The sequence below is a fragment of the Artemia sp. Qi Xiang Cuo genome, chromosome 10, assembly GCF_049724085.1.
Source record: "Artemia sp. Qi Xiang Cuo chromosome 10, ASM4972408v1, whole genome shotgun sequence".
Lineage (NCBI taxonomy): Eukaryota > Metazoa > Arthropoda > Branchiopoda > Anostraca > Artemiidae > Artemia > Artemia sp. Qi Xiang Cuo.
The window spans coordinates 63,106,909-63,125,855 of NC_142803.1; the positions used below are offsets into that span (position 1 = coordinate 63,106,909).

General features: G+C 35.2%; 1 protein-coding gene across 2 annotated transcripts in view; it reads right to left on the reverse strand.

The window, feature by feature from the left end:
- The window catches only part of Galphao (G protein alpha o subunit), a 165,419-nt gene that overhangs the window by 16,269 nt on the left and 130,203 nt on the right, over positions 1-18,947 (reverse strand). For both annotated transcript variants that reach the window (XM_089095656.1, XM_089095655.1), the window contains exon 7: positions 16,123-16,276. In XM_089095656.1, coding sequence (XP_088951782.1) covers positions 16,123-16,276 — 154 coding nt within the window. The remainder of the gene's footprint in view (positions 1-16,122; positions 16,277-18,947) is intronic.

The following is an 18,947-nucleotide window of genomic DNA, read 5'->3' on the forward strand; positions in this document are numbered from 1 at the left end:
TTTTTTCCCGGGGGTGATCGTATCGACCCAGTGGTCCTAGAATATTATGGGAGGGCTCATTAGAATGTAAATTAAAATTTCTAGTGCCCTTTCTAAGTGACCAAAAAAATGGAGGGCAACTAGGTCCCCTCCCCCGCTCAATTTTTCCCAAAGTTACCCGATCAAAATTTTGAGATAACCGTTTTGTTCAGCATGGTCGAAAATATGATAACTATGTCTTTTAGGATGACTTAATCCCCCGAAGTCCCCGGGGGGAGGGCTGAAAGTTATGAACTTTACCCAATGTTAACATATAGTATTGGTTATTGGGAAGTAAAGGCCTACAGACGTTTTCAGGGGGGGGGATTTTTCTGCTAGGTGGTGGGGGGGGGGGGTTGGTCAGGAGTTATATGAGAGGATCTTTTCATGAAGGAAGTTTTCATGGGGGAAGGGGTATTGCTATGAAGGGGGTGCCGGATTTCCCAGCATTATTAAAGAAAAAGATCAGAAATTAAATTAAAAAAACAACAAGTTTTTCAACTGAAAGTAAGGAGCAACATCAAAACTTAAAACGAACAGAAAATATTACGTAAATGATTGGGTTCACCCCCTAGTCAATACCTAGCTCTTTAAGGCAAATAAAAGTAAAATTAATATGCAATTTTTTTTATTATTCATGTACGGTGAGCCAAAATCAAAACCTGCATTAATTCAAAAACGTTCAAAAATTAAATTAAAAAAATGAGCTTTTTCAACTGAAAGTAAAGAACGACGTTAAAATTTAAAACGAACAGAAATTATCCCGTATCTGAAAGGAACTGTCCCCTCCTCAACGCCGCGCTCTTTACTCTAAATTTTGACTTTCTTACAACTCTATTTTTGTTAAAAAATAAAAAACTTTAGCGTAAAGAGCAAGGCGGTGAGGAGGGGACAGCCCCTTCCATATAGGGAATAATTTCTGTTCGTTTTAAGTTTCGATGTCGCTCCTTACTTTCAGTTAAAAAAAAACTTGTTTTTTTTATTTAATAGCCCTAGAAAGCGGGCTAGAACCGCATTTTTTGTAAAGCTTACTTTTTGAATACGGTCAGACTGATGAATACCCGGACAAAAAATCCATAGACAGTTCCTCTATTAAACATCTAATAAATCCTCCTCCATCTAATAAATCCTCCTATGTCTTTTACAGACAATATCTTACACTTTATAGCCTATACAAAGGGTAAGATTTCTTTTGAAACTACCCTGCTCACGCAGGTGGCATTAAACAAACAAGGTTACCACCAAAAGAATATTAAGTAACGAGAAATTTAGGGGTAAAAAAGAGAGGTGTATGAGGGTAATATTACTTGCCCACCCTCCTATGGATTTCGCGGTTTAAGGGCCATGAAACGGACACGAGCATCGCCTGCTTGAACTATGAAGTCCTATGCCACATCCATTATATCTTACCTTCAGCAATGAACAATGTACGGGAATAACCCATATCTTATATATAAAACCTATACAAGAGGTAAGACTCTTTTAAACTACCCAAATCTGGGTAGTTTAAAAATTGGCCAAACAACATTCAAATAAGCTACGACTGGTGCATTTTGATCTTTGTATGGTAAAAGCGGCTACATTTTAGTGTGCAAAAAAACATTGTTAGAAATTTATTGTGCTACAAAAATTCCCTCCCCCCAAATGTTTCTCTGATTCATAAAAACGTAATAAAAATGAATATAAACAAATATTTTATCCATTTTTTAGTTTTATGTGTAACCCCCCCCCCCGAAAAAAGTCTTTGAGTAACCCCCCTCCGAGAGAAAATCCAAGTAAAACCATTGCTCAAACCCCTCGAAAATGAAGTCAGCTAAAAATGAAAAGTGTACCATTGGAATTCCACACCGTGGTGACTCAAAGGTCATAGGTTACCGATCCTTGTTCTAAATTATATAAAAAAACAAGTTTTTTCAACTGAAAGTAAGGGGCAACATTAAAGCTTCAAACGAACTGAAATTATTACGTATATGAAGGGGTCTTATTACTACTACTACTAACAGCTCACCGCAACAACAAACCGCCTGAGGCCAACACAGCTACGCACGCTCCTCCTCCACCCCAGTCTATTCAAAGCCTCCCTTTTTACACCCGCCCACGAAGTTCCCATTCCCTTTAAATCTTTCTTTTTGACGTCCTCCCACCCCAGACGGGGACGACCTGCTTTCCGTTTAGCCCTAGACGGTTGGCCGAAAAGAACAATCTTTGGCAATCTGTAGAGAGCGGTATTGAACCACATTTTTCGTATAGCCTATTGTTTGAAATACGGTCAGTCAGCCGGGTACCCAGAACAATCCTTAAGCAATTTCTCTGGAAAACATCTAGCAAATCTTCATCTGCTTTTCGGAGCGCCCATACTTCAGAGCCATATTTGACCACTGTCATCACTGTACCTTCCAATATTCTAATCTTGGTTTGCAGACTTATATTCCTATTCTTCCAAACTTTTTTTAACTGTGAAAAAACACCCTAAGCCTTGGCTATCATACTTTTAAAATCTTCACTGCTCCCACCATCTTTACTAATAATATTACCGAGGTAAGTGAAGCTGCCCACCTGATCAATCTTTTCATTACCCAACGTCACCTTTTCATCTTCACTTATTCCTAGCCTTAGTGACTTATTCTTCTTGACATTAATTTTCAAACCAATTCTAGCAACCTTAACTCGCAAAACCTCAAAAACTTCATTCATTTTGCTCACACTTTCATCTAGGATGCTTAAATCATCAGCATAATCCAAGTCCAGGAGACTTTTCCTCCCCATTTGATTCCGTGGTCTCCCATTGCCTTTCCTGTGCTCCTTAAAACAAAGTCCATCAAAGTAATCCATTTAAAGGGGGATAGAACACAGTCCTGCTTAATTCCTGAATTAATAAAAAACCAGCTGCTAACCTCATTTCCTACTTTTACCGCAGCAGTGTTATTCTCGTACATAGCACTAATCACTTTAATGTATTTGTCTGGCATACCATACAAGGATGAAACCTTTACTAAAGCACTTCTATCAACAGAATCGAACACTTTCTCATAATCTATAAAACTGAGGACCAAAGGTGTTTGAAAACTCTGGCACTTCTCAATTATTAGCCTGAGAGTGAAAATTTGGTCGACACATCCTCTACTTTTTCTAAAACCGCACTATTCTTCTCTTAAAACTTTGTCTGCAGCATCTTTCAGTCTAAAATGTATCATATTACTAAGTAATTTACTACCCACAGAGACCAGAATAATTTTTCGGTAATTGAAACCCTCACTCTTATCCTTTTTCTTATAAAGTTTAAGATTTTACTAAAATCATTCGGTACATCCTCTTTTTTAAATATCCTATTTATAATCTTTGGTAACTTATTTCTAACCTCAGAGCCACCATATTTAAGAAACTGATTTACCACCCTATCAGCACCTGGAGCCTTATTAATTGTTAATGCTTTTAGTACTGTTGCTAATTCTTCCACACAAAACAAATCTTCCTTCACATCCAAGGTACCACAAATTTTTTCATTTTCCTCTATATTTTTTCCTGCAACTCTATCTCGGTTAAGCAAGTTCTCAAAATGTTCGGCCCGTCTCTCTTTAGTTTTTGCCTTATCGCTAATTGCGACCCCATTCCTATCTTTAACTGGGACAAGTCCGGATTGACTACTCCCTCTCAATTTGTTAACATGCCAGTATAATATATTTTAACAGTGCGTCGTATAGCTGAATCTTCGAGATCCTCGGCAATTTTATTCGTGGTCTCCATTTCAAAGCTCCTTGGTTCATATCTTAACACTTTCTCGACTTTCTTTATATTCCTTTGGTTTTTTTGCCATCCCTATCTAAGGTAATTCTTGTACAAGTTCTTTCTCTTTTCTATTCAACATAAAGCTTTTTCACTAATATTCTTAGCTGCAGTTCTAGCTCTCTAAAAAACTTACTAAAAAAAACCTTAGCGTAATGAGTGAGGTATTGAATTGGGTGCAAACCCCCTCATATACTTAATATTTTTTGTTCGTTTTAAGTTTTAATGTTGCTTCTTACTTTCAGTTGAAAAAGCTTGTTTTTTTATTTAATTTCTGATCTTTTTTAAATAATGCTTGGAAATCCAGCACCCCCTTCATAGAAATGTCCCTTCCCCCATGAAAACATCATCCATGGAAATGTCCTCCCACGTAATCCCCTCCCCCTGGTCCCCACTAGAAAAAATTCCTCCTGAAAACGTCTGTATACTTCCCAATAACCAATAATAACCAATAACCAATATGTAAACAATAGGCAATGTTCATAACTTGCAGTCCTTCTCCGGGGGGCTTTTGGGGATTAAGTAATCTTCGAAGATATAGTTATAGATTTTCAACTATGTTGAACAAAATGCTTATCTCAAAATTTTGATCGGGTGACTTTGAGAAAAACATAAGCGTGGGAGTTGCCCTCCAATTTTTTTGGTCACTTAAAAAGGGCACTAGAACTTTAAATTTCCGTTCGAATGACCCCTTTCGCGATATTCTAGGACCACTGGATCTGTACGATCACCCCTGGGGGAGAAAAATAAATAAATAAGCACGCATCCGTGATCTTTCTTCTGGCGAAAAATACAAAATTCCACATTTTTGAAGATAGGAGCTTGAAACCTCTACAGCAGGGTTTTCTGATACGCTGAATCTGATGATGTAATTTTCATTAAGACTCTATCACTTTTAGAGGGTGGGGGTCCCCTTTTTTCGAAAAAAAGGCAATTTTTTCAGGCTCGTAACTTTTGATGGGTAAAACTAAACTTGATGAAACTTATATATTTGAAGTCAACATAAAAATCCGATTCTTTTGATGTCTCTACTAGTATCAAAATTCCGTATTTTAGAGTTTCGCTTAAAATTGAGCAAGGTTGCTCCTTATTTACAGTTCGTTACCACGAAGTGTTTGAAACCTATACAAGAGGTAAGATTCTTTTAAACTATTCAAATCTGGGTCTAAAAATTGGCCGAACAAGATTCACTTCTGCTACGACTGGTGCATATTGATCTTTGCACTGTAAAAAGCGGCTGCGTTTTGGTGTGCAAAAAAAAACTGTTAGAAATTTATTGTTCAACAAAAATTTAATTTCACCCCGTAGTGATTCAAGGGTCACAGGTTTCCCATTCTTGTTCTACAACATATAGGCTATTCTAAATATGATTGAATATTCCAAAATTTCCCCTTTTCTTCATTATTTTTATTGGTCATACTGCTGTTTGGTTCCACATGGTGGATTTTATCGTGGGGGGGGGGGTTCATAGTAAAGGGGTATTTTCTGGTAGGAATTTTTCTTGGGGAATATTTTGTGGGTGAAATTCCTACGGGGATTAGCCTAACACCTTTTTTTTCAGCCATATGACAGAAAAAAAGCGAAAAAGACAAAAGTAGATGTTTTGACAAGGGTTTCTGCTATGCCGTCTTCACTGCTCGAAAAAGGAAAGAAAAAAACTAATCTTTTGAAAAAAACTCTAAAAAAAATTGGGAAAACAAGGGTGTTATCTTTTTTTTAATATCTTTATATTTGTAATATATTTTTTAATATTTTTTTTAGCTCTAACAACAGCTTGGCAGAAGTACTACTAGAGTTTATGATATTCATATAAATAAATGTTTTTTATTGTTTTTTTTTTTTCAATTTGTCCAATATCATTCTTTCTGCTTAAATACATGAGCATACACATGAAAATTTTTATTTTTCTCCACATAAAAGAATGGTTCAAGAAAATCTATAGTTTTGAGTGTTAAATTAAAAATAAATTGGTTTTAGATAATTTCGGAGACCACACTGCCTTTCCATGACGATAAATAAAAGTTCAAATAGGGATAAAACCCTTTTAATAGACAGTGATTTTCACAAACAGTGATAAAATTTCAAAAAAAATACAAGATATTTCAGTCACATATGCAGTGACCGTCATCAGTAGTGAAAATCATTGTCTATTAAAAGTATTTTAACCATATTTGAACTTTTATATAAATTGGGTATGAAAAATTGAAGGTGAACTGGAAAAAAGTAGCTGGATTTTTTTTCCAGAGAGGTCTTCAACTTAAAAAAAAGAATGAAAAAATTGTACACTATTTGGTACGTACCGAATGCGTTGGGGTTGTGGTTTGTCTGCTGGGTGAGCTGTCATGTGGCTGAAGTTTGCACACCCAGATAGCAAAGTATATCATATGTGATGGAACTCATTGCACTCCGGAATGTACGCTAGGTGGCAGACATAGGCAAAGCCGTATCCAGGATTTTTTTTTCGAGGGAGGATGATATTTTGGTTAGAGTTATTTTTGTAGAGCTGTGAGGGGGGAGGAGTCACAATAAACAAAAACTTAGCAAAACTCATCACAAGTTTGTATGTGCATTATGTTACTTTCTCAGGATTCAGACAAGAATTTGGGGAGGGGGGAGTAGACAGCCCCCTCCCCTGAATACGGCACTGGACACAGGGGACGCTTCTATTTGTATCTTGGCTTTTATTGCCTTATATCTATTAAACTGAGTAGGCCACTGAATAATAATTTTAAGCAGAAAAAAAGCGAATGGTTTTGGAACTCAAACCCAAACTAGACTCGAACAAGACCCAAACTAGAAAGGGAATAGAGTTTAATTGGCCAGGAAATAACAACCTGTTTTTCAGATTTCTTGAAAGTAATTAAACGCTTTAATTGTTGACTCTTGTTGCTAAGAGCACGTGAGATGACATTTTCCCTAATTTACAAACGTCCGGGAGACAGATGGTAATAACAATAGCTTTTCTCCAAAAATACAGTAGGAGGCAAAAAAGTCAAATCTCATTTGGTTACTTTCGTAAAAAGAAAGAGAAAAATTGATGAATCAAGAAAATTTTTGGTGCCCTGATGAGGGGTTTTACAAAAAGTATACAACAAACTCCATCAATGAAAAGCCGCGAACATGGGTAGATTTAGAGCATAATCACAAATCGTAATGCAACTTACTCATTAAGAGATTCCAAATCGGAATACTACTTAGAAATGCTTAAATTACAAGATTCAATACCTTAAAATCCTTTTGTGAGCCTAATAATCGGCTAACCGCCTTAAAGATAAAGGGTTCTTTTTTTTAATTCTCCCTGGAGAATTTCATTATGGAGAGCTCGAGTTAGTCTCGAGAGAGTCTGCTGCTTAAGCATAAAAACTTGATTGAAAAGACAACGAGACTTTACGTCCGCTGTGTCGACAATATATTCAATTTTAATTTATTTATTATTCGAATAAAAACATAACACAAACATCAGCAAGGCTTTCAATTCAATTGTATAGCACCACAGGAAACTCCCAGGGGCTTCTGAATCGCTCAAAGGGTATTTGCTTTGGACTGAATTTTAGTGTTTTCCGTAGAAGTATTCTAGGTACTTGTCTATTATATAAAACACACTCGAGAAATGAAGTTCGGTTAATGGTAATGAAATAAAACTAAATATGATGAAAATATAATAGTTTAGAAACAAATTTGGGCTATATATTTGCACATTAAGGGGGTGGGGATAAAGCATAGCATATATTTTAATTACTTAAATTGGTAAGTATTTACCAACTTAAGCTATGCTTAAGTTGGCGTAACTTAAGCTTAAGTTACACAATTATCTAAATTGTGTATAGCTACAATTTAGATAATTTCGAAGACCACACTGCCTTTCTATGACGATAAATAAAAGTTCAAATAGGGATAAAATCCTTTTAATAGACAGTGATTTTCACAAACAGTGATAAAATTTCACAAAAAATACTAGATATTTTGGTCACATATGCAGTAACCGTCATCAGTAGTTCTACTAATTTTATCACTGTTTGTGAAATTTATCCCTGTCTATTAAAAGGATTTTATCCCTATTTGAACTTATATTTATAGCTACAATTTATTTTCCAACTTAGCCAAAGCTAATTCTCTGGTATAAAGAAGTTGCTTAACCAGTTTCTTGTCTCATGTTCGCATCATTCGTGATCGAAATTCTCCAGGGTGTTTTATATTTTAGACAAGTACCGTATGCTAAAATATTTCTAGGGACTGCCCTTTTATGAGTTTTAAAAATATAAATTGGCTCCGTTTAATCAAAACAAGAAAATTCACACTTTCTAATGAGGTAAGTTTCAATAAAACTGAAAATCTCTATCTACAGCACATATCTACAGCACAATATCTCTATCTATTTTCTGCATAAAACTGGAAAAGATAAACGGTTTTTCCTAAGATGCCTAGATAACTATGTGACCGCTTTTAGCTTCCTGTCGTTTATGCTGATATCTTACGCAAACCCTAAAAGTAATAGGAATACCCCCAATGATTTTTAAGTAGTTTAGTCATACCATAGTAAGGGTAATATATGCTTATACTATGGGCAGTACAAACTAAAAGTTTATAATAGACAAGATATGGTGGTCATTTAAGGTTCATTCCCCTTAAAGGTTTCAATTGTTAACTCTTGTTCGGTGGCGTCAACTTTCGGATAGTGTTCAACTTTCACATACAGTCTAAATGTAACTGTAGGGAAGCGGTAAAATGTATATCTCAAAAAACAAAACTACAAAAAATAAACTTACAAAGCCCATCACAAATTTGTTTTATTAATTTTTTATGTTTTTACGAGTTGGACAAACAATCGGTGGGGGTGGGGGGCTCTAGCCCCTCCCCCTGGATACGCCCTTGAGTACAAACAACCATTTTTTTCTAAATAGATGTCATTTTGTCATGTAATACTCATCATTTACATTGTCACATAAATGTTACATATATTGTTCGGTAATACAGTACAACAGTACCTAATTTTAATTTTTTTGTCGTCAAAGAAATGGAAAATTGTTAAATATTACTTCGAAAGTGGCCCAGATATTCAAAAATAGTTAAAATTTGAAACTAATTTTGAGACGAGGTTACAACACGCGAAATTCCTTTGATGGGTTTTTAAAGGTGTCCTGGAAGTGCTGTTTTGCTCAAAATAATTCTTAATAAATCAACAAATAATTTTAATTATTAATAAATAATAAACAACAAAAAAATTTGGTGGCGTCAACTTTCGGATACAGTTCAAATTCAACTGTAAGGAAGTGATAAAATGTATATTTCGAAATCCAGGGGGTGACTCTGTTGTTTTTTTTTAACTTTTTCACGGTTATTACCAAAAAACATTTTTTCGATTGAAATTCACCACATATTAGGCATTTTTCGAAATCCAGTGGCGGGGCAAAAAAATTTAAGGGGAGACCAAAGAGCTTCTGCTCTTGTTGCTAAGAATCCAAGAGGCGTTAATTTTCTTATTTCTAAAGTGTTTAACACTAAATTCTGAATGAAACCTATAAAATCGAGGACTTGAGAATAGTTTTGTAAGTGACCCTTCCACCTCTTCCACAAGAAAATGTTTTTCCTTTTTTATTTTCTTTTCTTATTTATAAAAATAAATAAATAAACAAGCCCTACCAATGGAAGGGCAACTTTATCAAACTTTAGACCAGGGTCGTATCTAGGATTTTTATTCGGGAGAGGTGTTATTTTTCTTTGGCGTACGGGGACTAAAAACTTGTAAAAACGCATCAAAACTTGTTTATATGCTTTTTTGTTTCGTTTTTACTATTTGAGAAAATTTTGTGAAAGGGAGAGGGGTTGAAAGCCCCTACCCCACCCTCTGGAAAAGGCCCTGTTTTAGAGCATAAGAATTTTAATGCGATTTGTACATCAAAAGGTTCAAAGCTGCACTTCTAATTAAAAATGCTTGAGTTAAAAGCTTGTATTTTTGTTTCTTGTTGCCTATGCGTTGACTCTCACTGACTCGGTGTTAGTTTTCCTAATTCTAAGGAGCCTAGGATGCAGCTGATATTACTATTGCTATTTCTAAAAATGCTGCACAAGAGAAGAACTAATTCCTGCTAGGTGACTTAATATAATAAAGAGGAAAAAAACAATGGAATACAGGACAGTTTTCAAGGCCCTTCTTCCAAGAGGCAAAATTTTCTAATTCATAATGCTCATGCTACTGAACGGACAGTAAAATGTCTTTAATTCAAAGTGAATACAAATGTGATGAATACAAAGATAAATAGACCTTCACAAGACCTTCACAAGATAAATAGACCTTCACAAGCTACATTTTCTTAAGCTGTTATCTGGCATATGCTTTTAGCTGTTCCTGCTGATTTTTCACTCAAATTTCTCTTTCTTTATAGTTGGATGCCAATTAGCATTTGTCACTTACAATTGCCACCTGACACTTACAAATACTGCCTAACGACATATTTCTAATTAAAAATTGAGTACCTAATTTTTTCATTCTTATTATATACCTGGCTGTGCAAGTTTCCTTAACTCAAAAACTTAAAGAATCTAAATTCATGTGCACTCTCCTTTGTACTGTTTTATTTAAGTTAAAAACATTAATTGTTGACAATTAGTGTAATTGTTCATATTCTTAACAAGAAAATTGCTATACCGGTCTGAAATGCTTTCATTAAAGGCTTTAACTATTGGACTCTTACTGTTAGGAGCCTTTGGGACATTATATTTTCTAATCCTAGAGTGGTAATAAAACAGCTAGAGCTCATTGTATTTTTTTATTATATTTATTATATATAATTATTATATGTATTATATTGTATATATTATTATATATATATTTATTTTCTTCATTATATATTATATTTTATTTCCTACAGGTACTGCATAAGAGTTCTTTTAGAGCTTCTTTTTTTTCAAAATAGAACGAAGAAAATTTATGGATTGAAGGATGGTTGCAGAATTGGCCCCAAGTAACAATATTCCTTGAGACCATATTTTCTAGTTCATACTAATTGTGGTGGTGAGCAGCAAGAAAAGCATAACTGTTCTACTAGTAAGCTTCAGAATATGTAATATTTTATAAGTAAATTTATAATTTTTTTCCCCAAAAAGTTCAGTATTTAATCTATTAAAATAAAATTTTATTATTATAAAATAAATAAAATTACAAAACAGGCTTTTCCTCCACTAAATATAAGGAAATGTATGGAAATGTCACCCATTCTTCTTAATACAAAATAAATATTTTCTTCATGCAAATATATATAAAAAAAATTAATTTCATTTTTTTGCGTTTAGGCGTCAACCGCAGAGGCTCTGGATTTTAATAGAAATCTAAAGGGATCAAAATTGGAAGATTTTTAGACAAAGTTTACATTAGATAATTGGCAATTTCTTCTATTTGATTGCTTTTACATTTCATGCTTGTTCCGCCTCTGCAAACCAAATTGTCACACAATATAAAGAAATCATCACCCAGCATTCAGGATTATCACACGAACTCTATCACCTTTATATCCCAATAAGACGCACTAATTAATAACAATTTAATTCCTAAGAACCTTGAAGAACCAGGAGATTCCTGGCAAGCAAATGGTTTATCCTACCATTGTTGCAAATTTATGGTTTATCCTACCATTGTTGCAAATTTATGGTTTATCCTACCATTGTTGCAAACTTATGCCTCCAATAAATTTCTTCAAGTTGTTTGGCTTAATTTGGGAAACCCAACAACTAATCTTGAATGTCAACTTTTTGCAGGAATCAGGTGTTTTCAAATCTACATAGGTAATTTCGTAGACCACACTGCCTTTCTGTGACGATAAATAACAGTTCAAATAGAGACAAATCCTTTTATTAAACAGTGAAAAAAAAAACAATCAAAAATATACTGGATATTTCGATATGTTTTTGATTTTTTTTTTTTTTTTACTGTCAAATAAGAGGATTTATTCCTATTTGACCTGTTATTTATGGACAAGTTCAAAAACAGGGTTATGTTTTTGACTGTTATTAAGGACCAGTCTTTTGTACAAAAAAAGGCATCTTGTGCATCTGAGATGTGATATGAACCATAATTTTCCAGTTACTTCTGGAAAATGATGGCTCTATTTTCCAGTTACTTCTCTGAGTGAAAAAAGAGTGTAGAAGGGATTTATCAAACGTACCATAAATTCAACCAATCGTTAAGGGGAGGGGAATTTCCACTGTAGAAATTGTCAATGGGGGAGTTTTCCGCGGGGTGAATTCTCCAGGAGGAATTTCCTGCAGGAGTAATTTTCTAAAATTGGGGGGGGGGGGTTTCAGGAAAAAATATAATCTGGAGGGTGGGAGTTCCGCCATTATTTGAAAACAATCAGAAACTTAAGTCTTTTCCAAATGAAAGTACGTTAAGAAATTTTTTGGCCGGAATCGTCTGCAAGAAATTTTCCGGGGAAAATTTACAGCGAGAATGGAATTGTCTATAGAGAATTATCCTGGCAGAGGGGTTTTTTACGTGGGTGGAACATTCCATGGAGGGACTTTCATTGGGAGGAAGGAATTTTCCAAGGAGGGGGACCCGGATTTCGCAGCATTAAATAAAAACCAATCAGAAATAACTATTTTTAAACAAGTTTTTCAAATGAAAGTAAGGAGCAACATAAAAACTGAAAACGAACAGAAATTATTCCGTATATGAGGGGGTAGCCCCCTCTTCAATATCTCGATCTTTACGCTGAAGTTGTACTTTTTGTCGCGATTCTTTAAAACCGATTCCTGAAGCACAAAGGCCGGATTATTAGAACAATAAGAAGCTTTTTTTAAATACTAAAAACTCTAGCTTGAAGAGAGAAGTATTGAGGAGAGGCTGAACCCCCTAATATACGTAATAAATTCTGTTCGTTTTAACTTTTGATTTTACTCCTTAGCTTCAGTTCAAAAAACTGTTTTTTTAATGCAAAATTAAAATGCACCTAATGGTAACTGATGTTTCCTTGTTCGTAAAATTTTTTAGATTGCCTAAATAGGGTTGATATGAAAAAGTATTACCCATTGTATAAGTTTTAAAATATAATGCGGTGCTAGTCGCTGGATTCCGCTGACCACTGAAGGCAAAGGTGAAAGGTAAAGGATGCGGTATAATACCTTATAGTGCAATTAGGCGGCGCTGATCCTTTTTCATTGGCCTTGATCAAAGAAATGTGATGAGGGGTTGGGGGTAAGCCATCCTGGATTTTAGTAAATGCTTTCTGTGTATCTTCCCTAAATTTCTCCAGGTGCCTGGATAGCTGGATAGATAGCTGGATAGATAGCTGGATAAATAGCTGGATAGATATCTAGATATATAGCTGGATAGATAGCTGGATAGATAAATGGATAGATAGCTTGATAGATAGCTAGAAAGATAGCTGGATAGATAGCTGGATAGATAGCTGGATCGATAGCTGAATAGATTTTAGAGCTGGATCGATTCTGGCTGAGCTTACAGAGTCATACCTCTGGCCCATGTCAAAAACCAAACAATAAGTGACACTAGGACTCGAACTCCAGTCCTGAAGGACATAGAATTGTAAGTTCAGCTAGCCACTTGGCTAGGACCCCTTCCCTGGGTCGATTCAAGGCTATCCTTTCAGAAGATTAGTGAAAATATTCTGTCTTTCCCTTCAACTATACAGGACAAACTATTCCAAATGATTAGAAGTTTCCCCTTAAATCTGACCATGGTAGCCGAAAATTGACAAGGATAATAACAAGGATTCTTGATTCTTTTTTATCTAGCAAAAAAAGAACTTGCCTAGTATATAAGCCCTGGTTCAGGCCCAACGTAACTTATTATTAACGATGCTAATGTATTATTAACGACGGCAAATAACCACTTTCCAGATCCAACCGACTCTGATTGAGCTTATCGAGTCACACCACTGACCCCCGTCCCCAACTAAATAGCCGGTCACACTAGGAATCGAACCCCCACCCTTCGGACAAAGGATTAAATACGAGTTTCGGCTAAGGTTATTCCAATGACATAGTTTTCGTTTCAATCAAACATCATTTTGTGGTGTTTCAGGCTATAAATCGATATTCCCACAAATGCATCTTAGCAACGAACTTTTACCATTAAGATTAGCCGAAACAATATGCCTGAGTCCTGAATTCCTAAATCAGCTTCAAATGACGATTCTTCCTTACTTGACATTCGTTTTTTAAGTGTTAAAATTTTTTGTTCCAATGATCTAAGGTTCTACAAATTTATTCAGTAGTAAAAACTCCTAAAAGAGACAACACTTTAAAGACACACAAAATAGTATGTAGGAGTTACATTTTTCAAAGCAGCTCTGTAACTGAAGTCGCTTGCCACAGTCAAGGCACCCAAGTCTGGTGTTCTTTGATCAGAACTTGCATCTACCTTGTTTCAGGACATTCTCAAGCTCATGAGCTGTCAGCTTTTATTAGAAACATTTTTTTCGTATCCTGGCTTCATGAGAGATGATGAGTTTTGTTTTTCACTAACTGAACTAATATTCTTCATAGGTAATCTAGTTGTCGGATCCTTCTCTCACCGTCGTTTGCGTGGATTGCTCTATAGAACTTCTGCTTCTGCTAACGTACAAAGTAAATTTTTCCCGACCATCCAGTGCCGTTTCTTACTCCAAAATATTGATGGGTAGTTTGAAAGTACTTTACCTAACAGTTGAATGCCTCCCAGAGCAGTATTATAGTTGCCAACCATCTGCAGTTGCTGAATTGTCACTTCCTTCTTTTGTGCTGAGCTGTAGAGTTTCACGAGAAATATCGGGTCAATATCATCATCGTTTGTAGCAACAGCAGCAGCCTTAGCATCTTTCAAATTTACCACAAATACAGTATTATCAGATCGATGGTCAAAGCCATCTCTCTGTTTCTTAGAAACAAATCCTCTTCTAGATCGCACGTTCGCGACCAGTTTATCCTGACAGTACGCGTATCTCGGTATCCATGGGATGAATACGTCACCAGAGAGTCATAGCTGGTGAAGAAACTGTCAAGCCAAAGGTTGTACTGGGAAGGGTTCATGACTACGTGTAGAAGTTCACTCACAACTTTTGGTCCCAAGGGTTTACTTTGTCTACCCTGTTCACTAGGCCTTTTCCTTGTATACAGCTCAATTTGAAGGGGTAGGCACAGCAAGATACTAAGACGAATAATTTATACCCTTGTGTGATCGGCCTCCCCCTGATGAAAATGTTACATCCATGACCACCAAAAAATGAAATAATATGTTCATCATTGATATATCCTCAGTGAACACACCAAACAGTTGAGAGCTTTCACTGACAGTCTTTAGAAGTAGTCGAAACTTGGCCATTTTGTCACCTTTGTTCAAGAAATCAATATTGACGAAGTGCAAGTACTTTTTAAAAAGTGCAAGTACTTTTTTATTTATAAGAAGCGGTCTCAGCTCAATGTCTTACTGACCACTGGAACATGACTATCGTAGGACTCCCATCAATACAACCTTTTACTTTGAAGTTGGTGATACCCTTTTAGCAATAAAAGAGCAAAAAAGCAATCGAGGTACTCAAAACTGGCTTGAAATCTAAACCCATTTTCCTTTATGGCTGAAAAAAGTAAAAACTTGAAGGGGCTCCAAATACATGATTTCATTGTTTTTTTTTTCAGTTAGTACAATCACCATCTTCTCAGGAAAAATGGAAAAAAAGAAAAAAGATGCCGTATATACAGAATATCATGGTTTCAGTCACTTTTCTTGATTGTCAAACCAATATAATTTCCTTGTTGTTCAAGCCAAGAGACGGTAAGTTTTCTATAAAGGGGTTTCGGACAAGGTGGTTCTAATAGCGTACTTCTTGTTTTGCTCTGACTCTATTTTTAGCAATTTTTCTAATCGCAGTTTTTTGTAAGAAATTGATTATATTCAAAAAATTAGTATTTTTTAATTACAAAAGGTTTTTAACCACATTAAAATCCTTTAAAATGGGCCATTAAACATCTCTCTACGATATTCTAATGTCAAGCTATCTGAGGATAAAAAAAAGAAAAAAAAGATACCGTATATGCAGAATATCGTGGTTGTAACCTATTTTCTTGATTTTCAAGCCAATATATTTCCCTTGTTGTTCAAGCCAAGGGACGGTAAGTTTCCTATATAGGGGTTTCGGACAAGGTGGCTCTAATAGTGTACTTCTTGTTTTGATCTGACTCTATTTTTAGGAGTTATGGGTTATTATATTTCTTAGTATTGGACGTGATCGTCTCCTACTAGGTTGCTAGCTACTGCTGCAACCCGGAAAAATAACGAATAAAAAATCCATAAAAAAAAACAAGATCAAAAGAAGAAAAACAACGTACCTGTATATTCTGGAAAACATATTGTCAGTGGAGATTTTTTTATTTTTTCTTCGAAAAGATCTTTTTTATTCAAAAAAAGGATTATGGATGTATCAGTGAACCACTTATTGTTGCAAATTGAATCAAACAACTTCAAACTCTCTTGCATACGATTCTGAAAGAAAAGAAAAATTACAAGAATTTCTGTTGGTTCCCAGAAAACAAAAACTATTAATGTCATTTAATGAAAACCAGTCCTGATTATCTGCATCGTATTGATTACTTTCTTTACCAGGAAACTTGTGAAAAGGAAACATATCAAAATGCTTACTCTGGCCATTTTATGAGGAATGACCTCCAAAAAGAGGTTATTTCCAGGGAGCCCTTTTTATACTTCTCTAAATTGAGTTTCCCCTTATTTAAAAAATAGATTTAGAAAAGGAGATATGGCGATTTTATGAGGAATGACCTCCAAAAAGAGGTTATTTCCAGGGAGCCCTTTTTATACTTCTTGAAATTGAGTTTCCCCGTATTTGACAAATAGATTTAGAAAAGGAGATGTGGCGATTTTATGAGGAATGACCTCCAAAAAGAGGTTATTTCCAGGGAGCCCTTTTTATACTTCTTGGAATTGAGTTTCCCCTTATTTAAAAAATAGATTTAGAAAAGGAGATATCTAAAAAAAATCGATCTAAAAAGGAAGAGTTCTAAAAACAGCTGACTTTTAAAAGGAGACTTCTTTGAAAAATCAATTATGTAAAGGAATCTTAATCAGAAAATCGAAATACAAAAGGAGACTCTTCTGAAAAATTGGTTGGTTTTTTTTTAAAGACAATTCCTTTCAAATCGATTCTGAAAAGGATATTCCTTGAAAAGTCGAACTATAAAAGGAGTTTCTTTGTAAAACTATTCACAAAAACAAGTTTTTTTTAACTGAAAGTAAGGAGCAACATTTAAACTTAAAACAAACCGAAATTATTCCGTATATGAAAGGGTCTGCCGCTCCTCAACCCCTCGCTCTTTACGCTAAAGTTTTATTGTTTTAAAAAGTAAAGTTGTGACAAAGAGTCAAACTTTAGCGGGAAGAGTGGGGCGTTGAAGATGGGACATCCCCTTTCATATACGGAATAAGTTCTGTACGTTTTAAGTTTTAATGTTGCTCCTTACTTTTAGTTAAAAAAAACTTGTTTTTGTGAATTAATTAATTTCTTAATTTCTTGTTTAATTAATTTCTGAACATTTTTCACCTAATGCAGGTTCGAATTTTGCTCACCGTACATGAAAAATTAAAAAGAAATTTGCATATTAATTTTGTCAAATTTATTCCGTATATGAAGGTTTGCCCCCTCCTCAACACCTTGCTATTTACGCTAAAGCTCTTAGCACTTATAAAAAAGCTTCTTATTATAATTAAACGACCCCTGTGTTTCAGTAGCGGTTCTTAAAAAATTAGAAGAAACAGTTAAACTTTAACTTAGAGAGCAAGATGTTGAGGAGGGAGCAACCCTTAATATATGGAATAGTTTCTGTTCTTTTTCCAACACTGCCGATAAATCTGTCTCACCCCTTATGAAATATAACCCTCCCCCTTACAGAAAACTCCTCCGCGGAAACTTCATCCAAAGTAAAGTGCACCCCTGTCAATTTTCCTTCAGACAGTTCCATTGTCGCTGAGAATCCCCCCTCCCTTTAAAATTGCTTGCGGACGATTCAGACTAAGAAATTCACCTTAGCATTCTTTCATTTGAATAGGACTTTAATTTCTAATCGGTTTCTCAATCACTCCATAAATGCCCCTTCCGTGGAATTATTTTCCGGAAATCTAAACACGCAGAAAATAGCCCCTGGACAATTCCCCCTGAACATCTCCACATGAAAAAATTGGCAAAGAGGACGTAAGACAATTAAGAAGAATGTCGTGTAGTAATTCTGTCAAATCCCCCCAGTGCAACATTTTCCCTGGAAAATTCACCCCTCAGATTTTTCCCTCCCCAAAGAAGCTTCTCCTTATAAAAATCCACACCAAGCACACACACCCCCATCGAAAAATGTCTGTATACTTCCCAAAAACAAATACTATACGTAAGAAATGGGAAAATTTCATTACTTACGGGCCTCTCCCCATGGACTGTGGAGGGGGGTGTCATTTGACACATAAAGACAGAGGTATTTGATTTTTCAGTTATACTGAACAAACTGGCTATCTCAAAAATTTTGATAAGATAACTTTGGAGAAAAAGTGGGCGTGGGATGGGGCCCAGTTCCCCTCTAGTCTTTTCGGTCACCGAAAAATGGCACTAGAACTTTTAATTTCCGTTCGAACGCACCCTCTCCCGATCTTCTAGGACCATTATAAAATAAAATAAAAAAAATAAATAAATAAATAAACACGCATCCGTGATCTGTCTTATTGCAAAAGTAACAAAATTCCACATTTTTACAGATAGGAGCTTGAAACTTCTACAGTAGAGTTTTCTGGCAGGGTTTTCTTTTGATGTATCTATTTATTTTAAATTTCCGTTTTTTAGAGTTTCGGTTACTATTGAGTCGAGTCACTGCTTACTTACATTTCTTTACCACGAACTGTTTGATATATAATATCTGTCATTGAAAAATGATTTTTTTTAGGTCCTAGATAAAATAATCGACTCTGATAAATATTGTTGCTTTTAATTTGAAAATGTGATCAGAATTTTTCCATCTGGGAATTCATAAATCCGGAAAATCTGAGCATAGACACCTGTGTCGTTATGGGAGTATATGGAGGGTCTCGTCTCATAAAAAAAAAACTCTTCTAAAGGAGGGGGTAGGCTTAGATTTATGTGAAGGCCTAAAAGAATTAACTA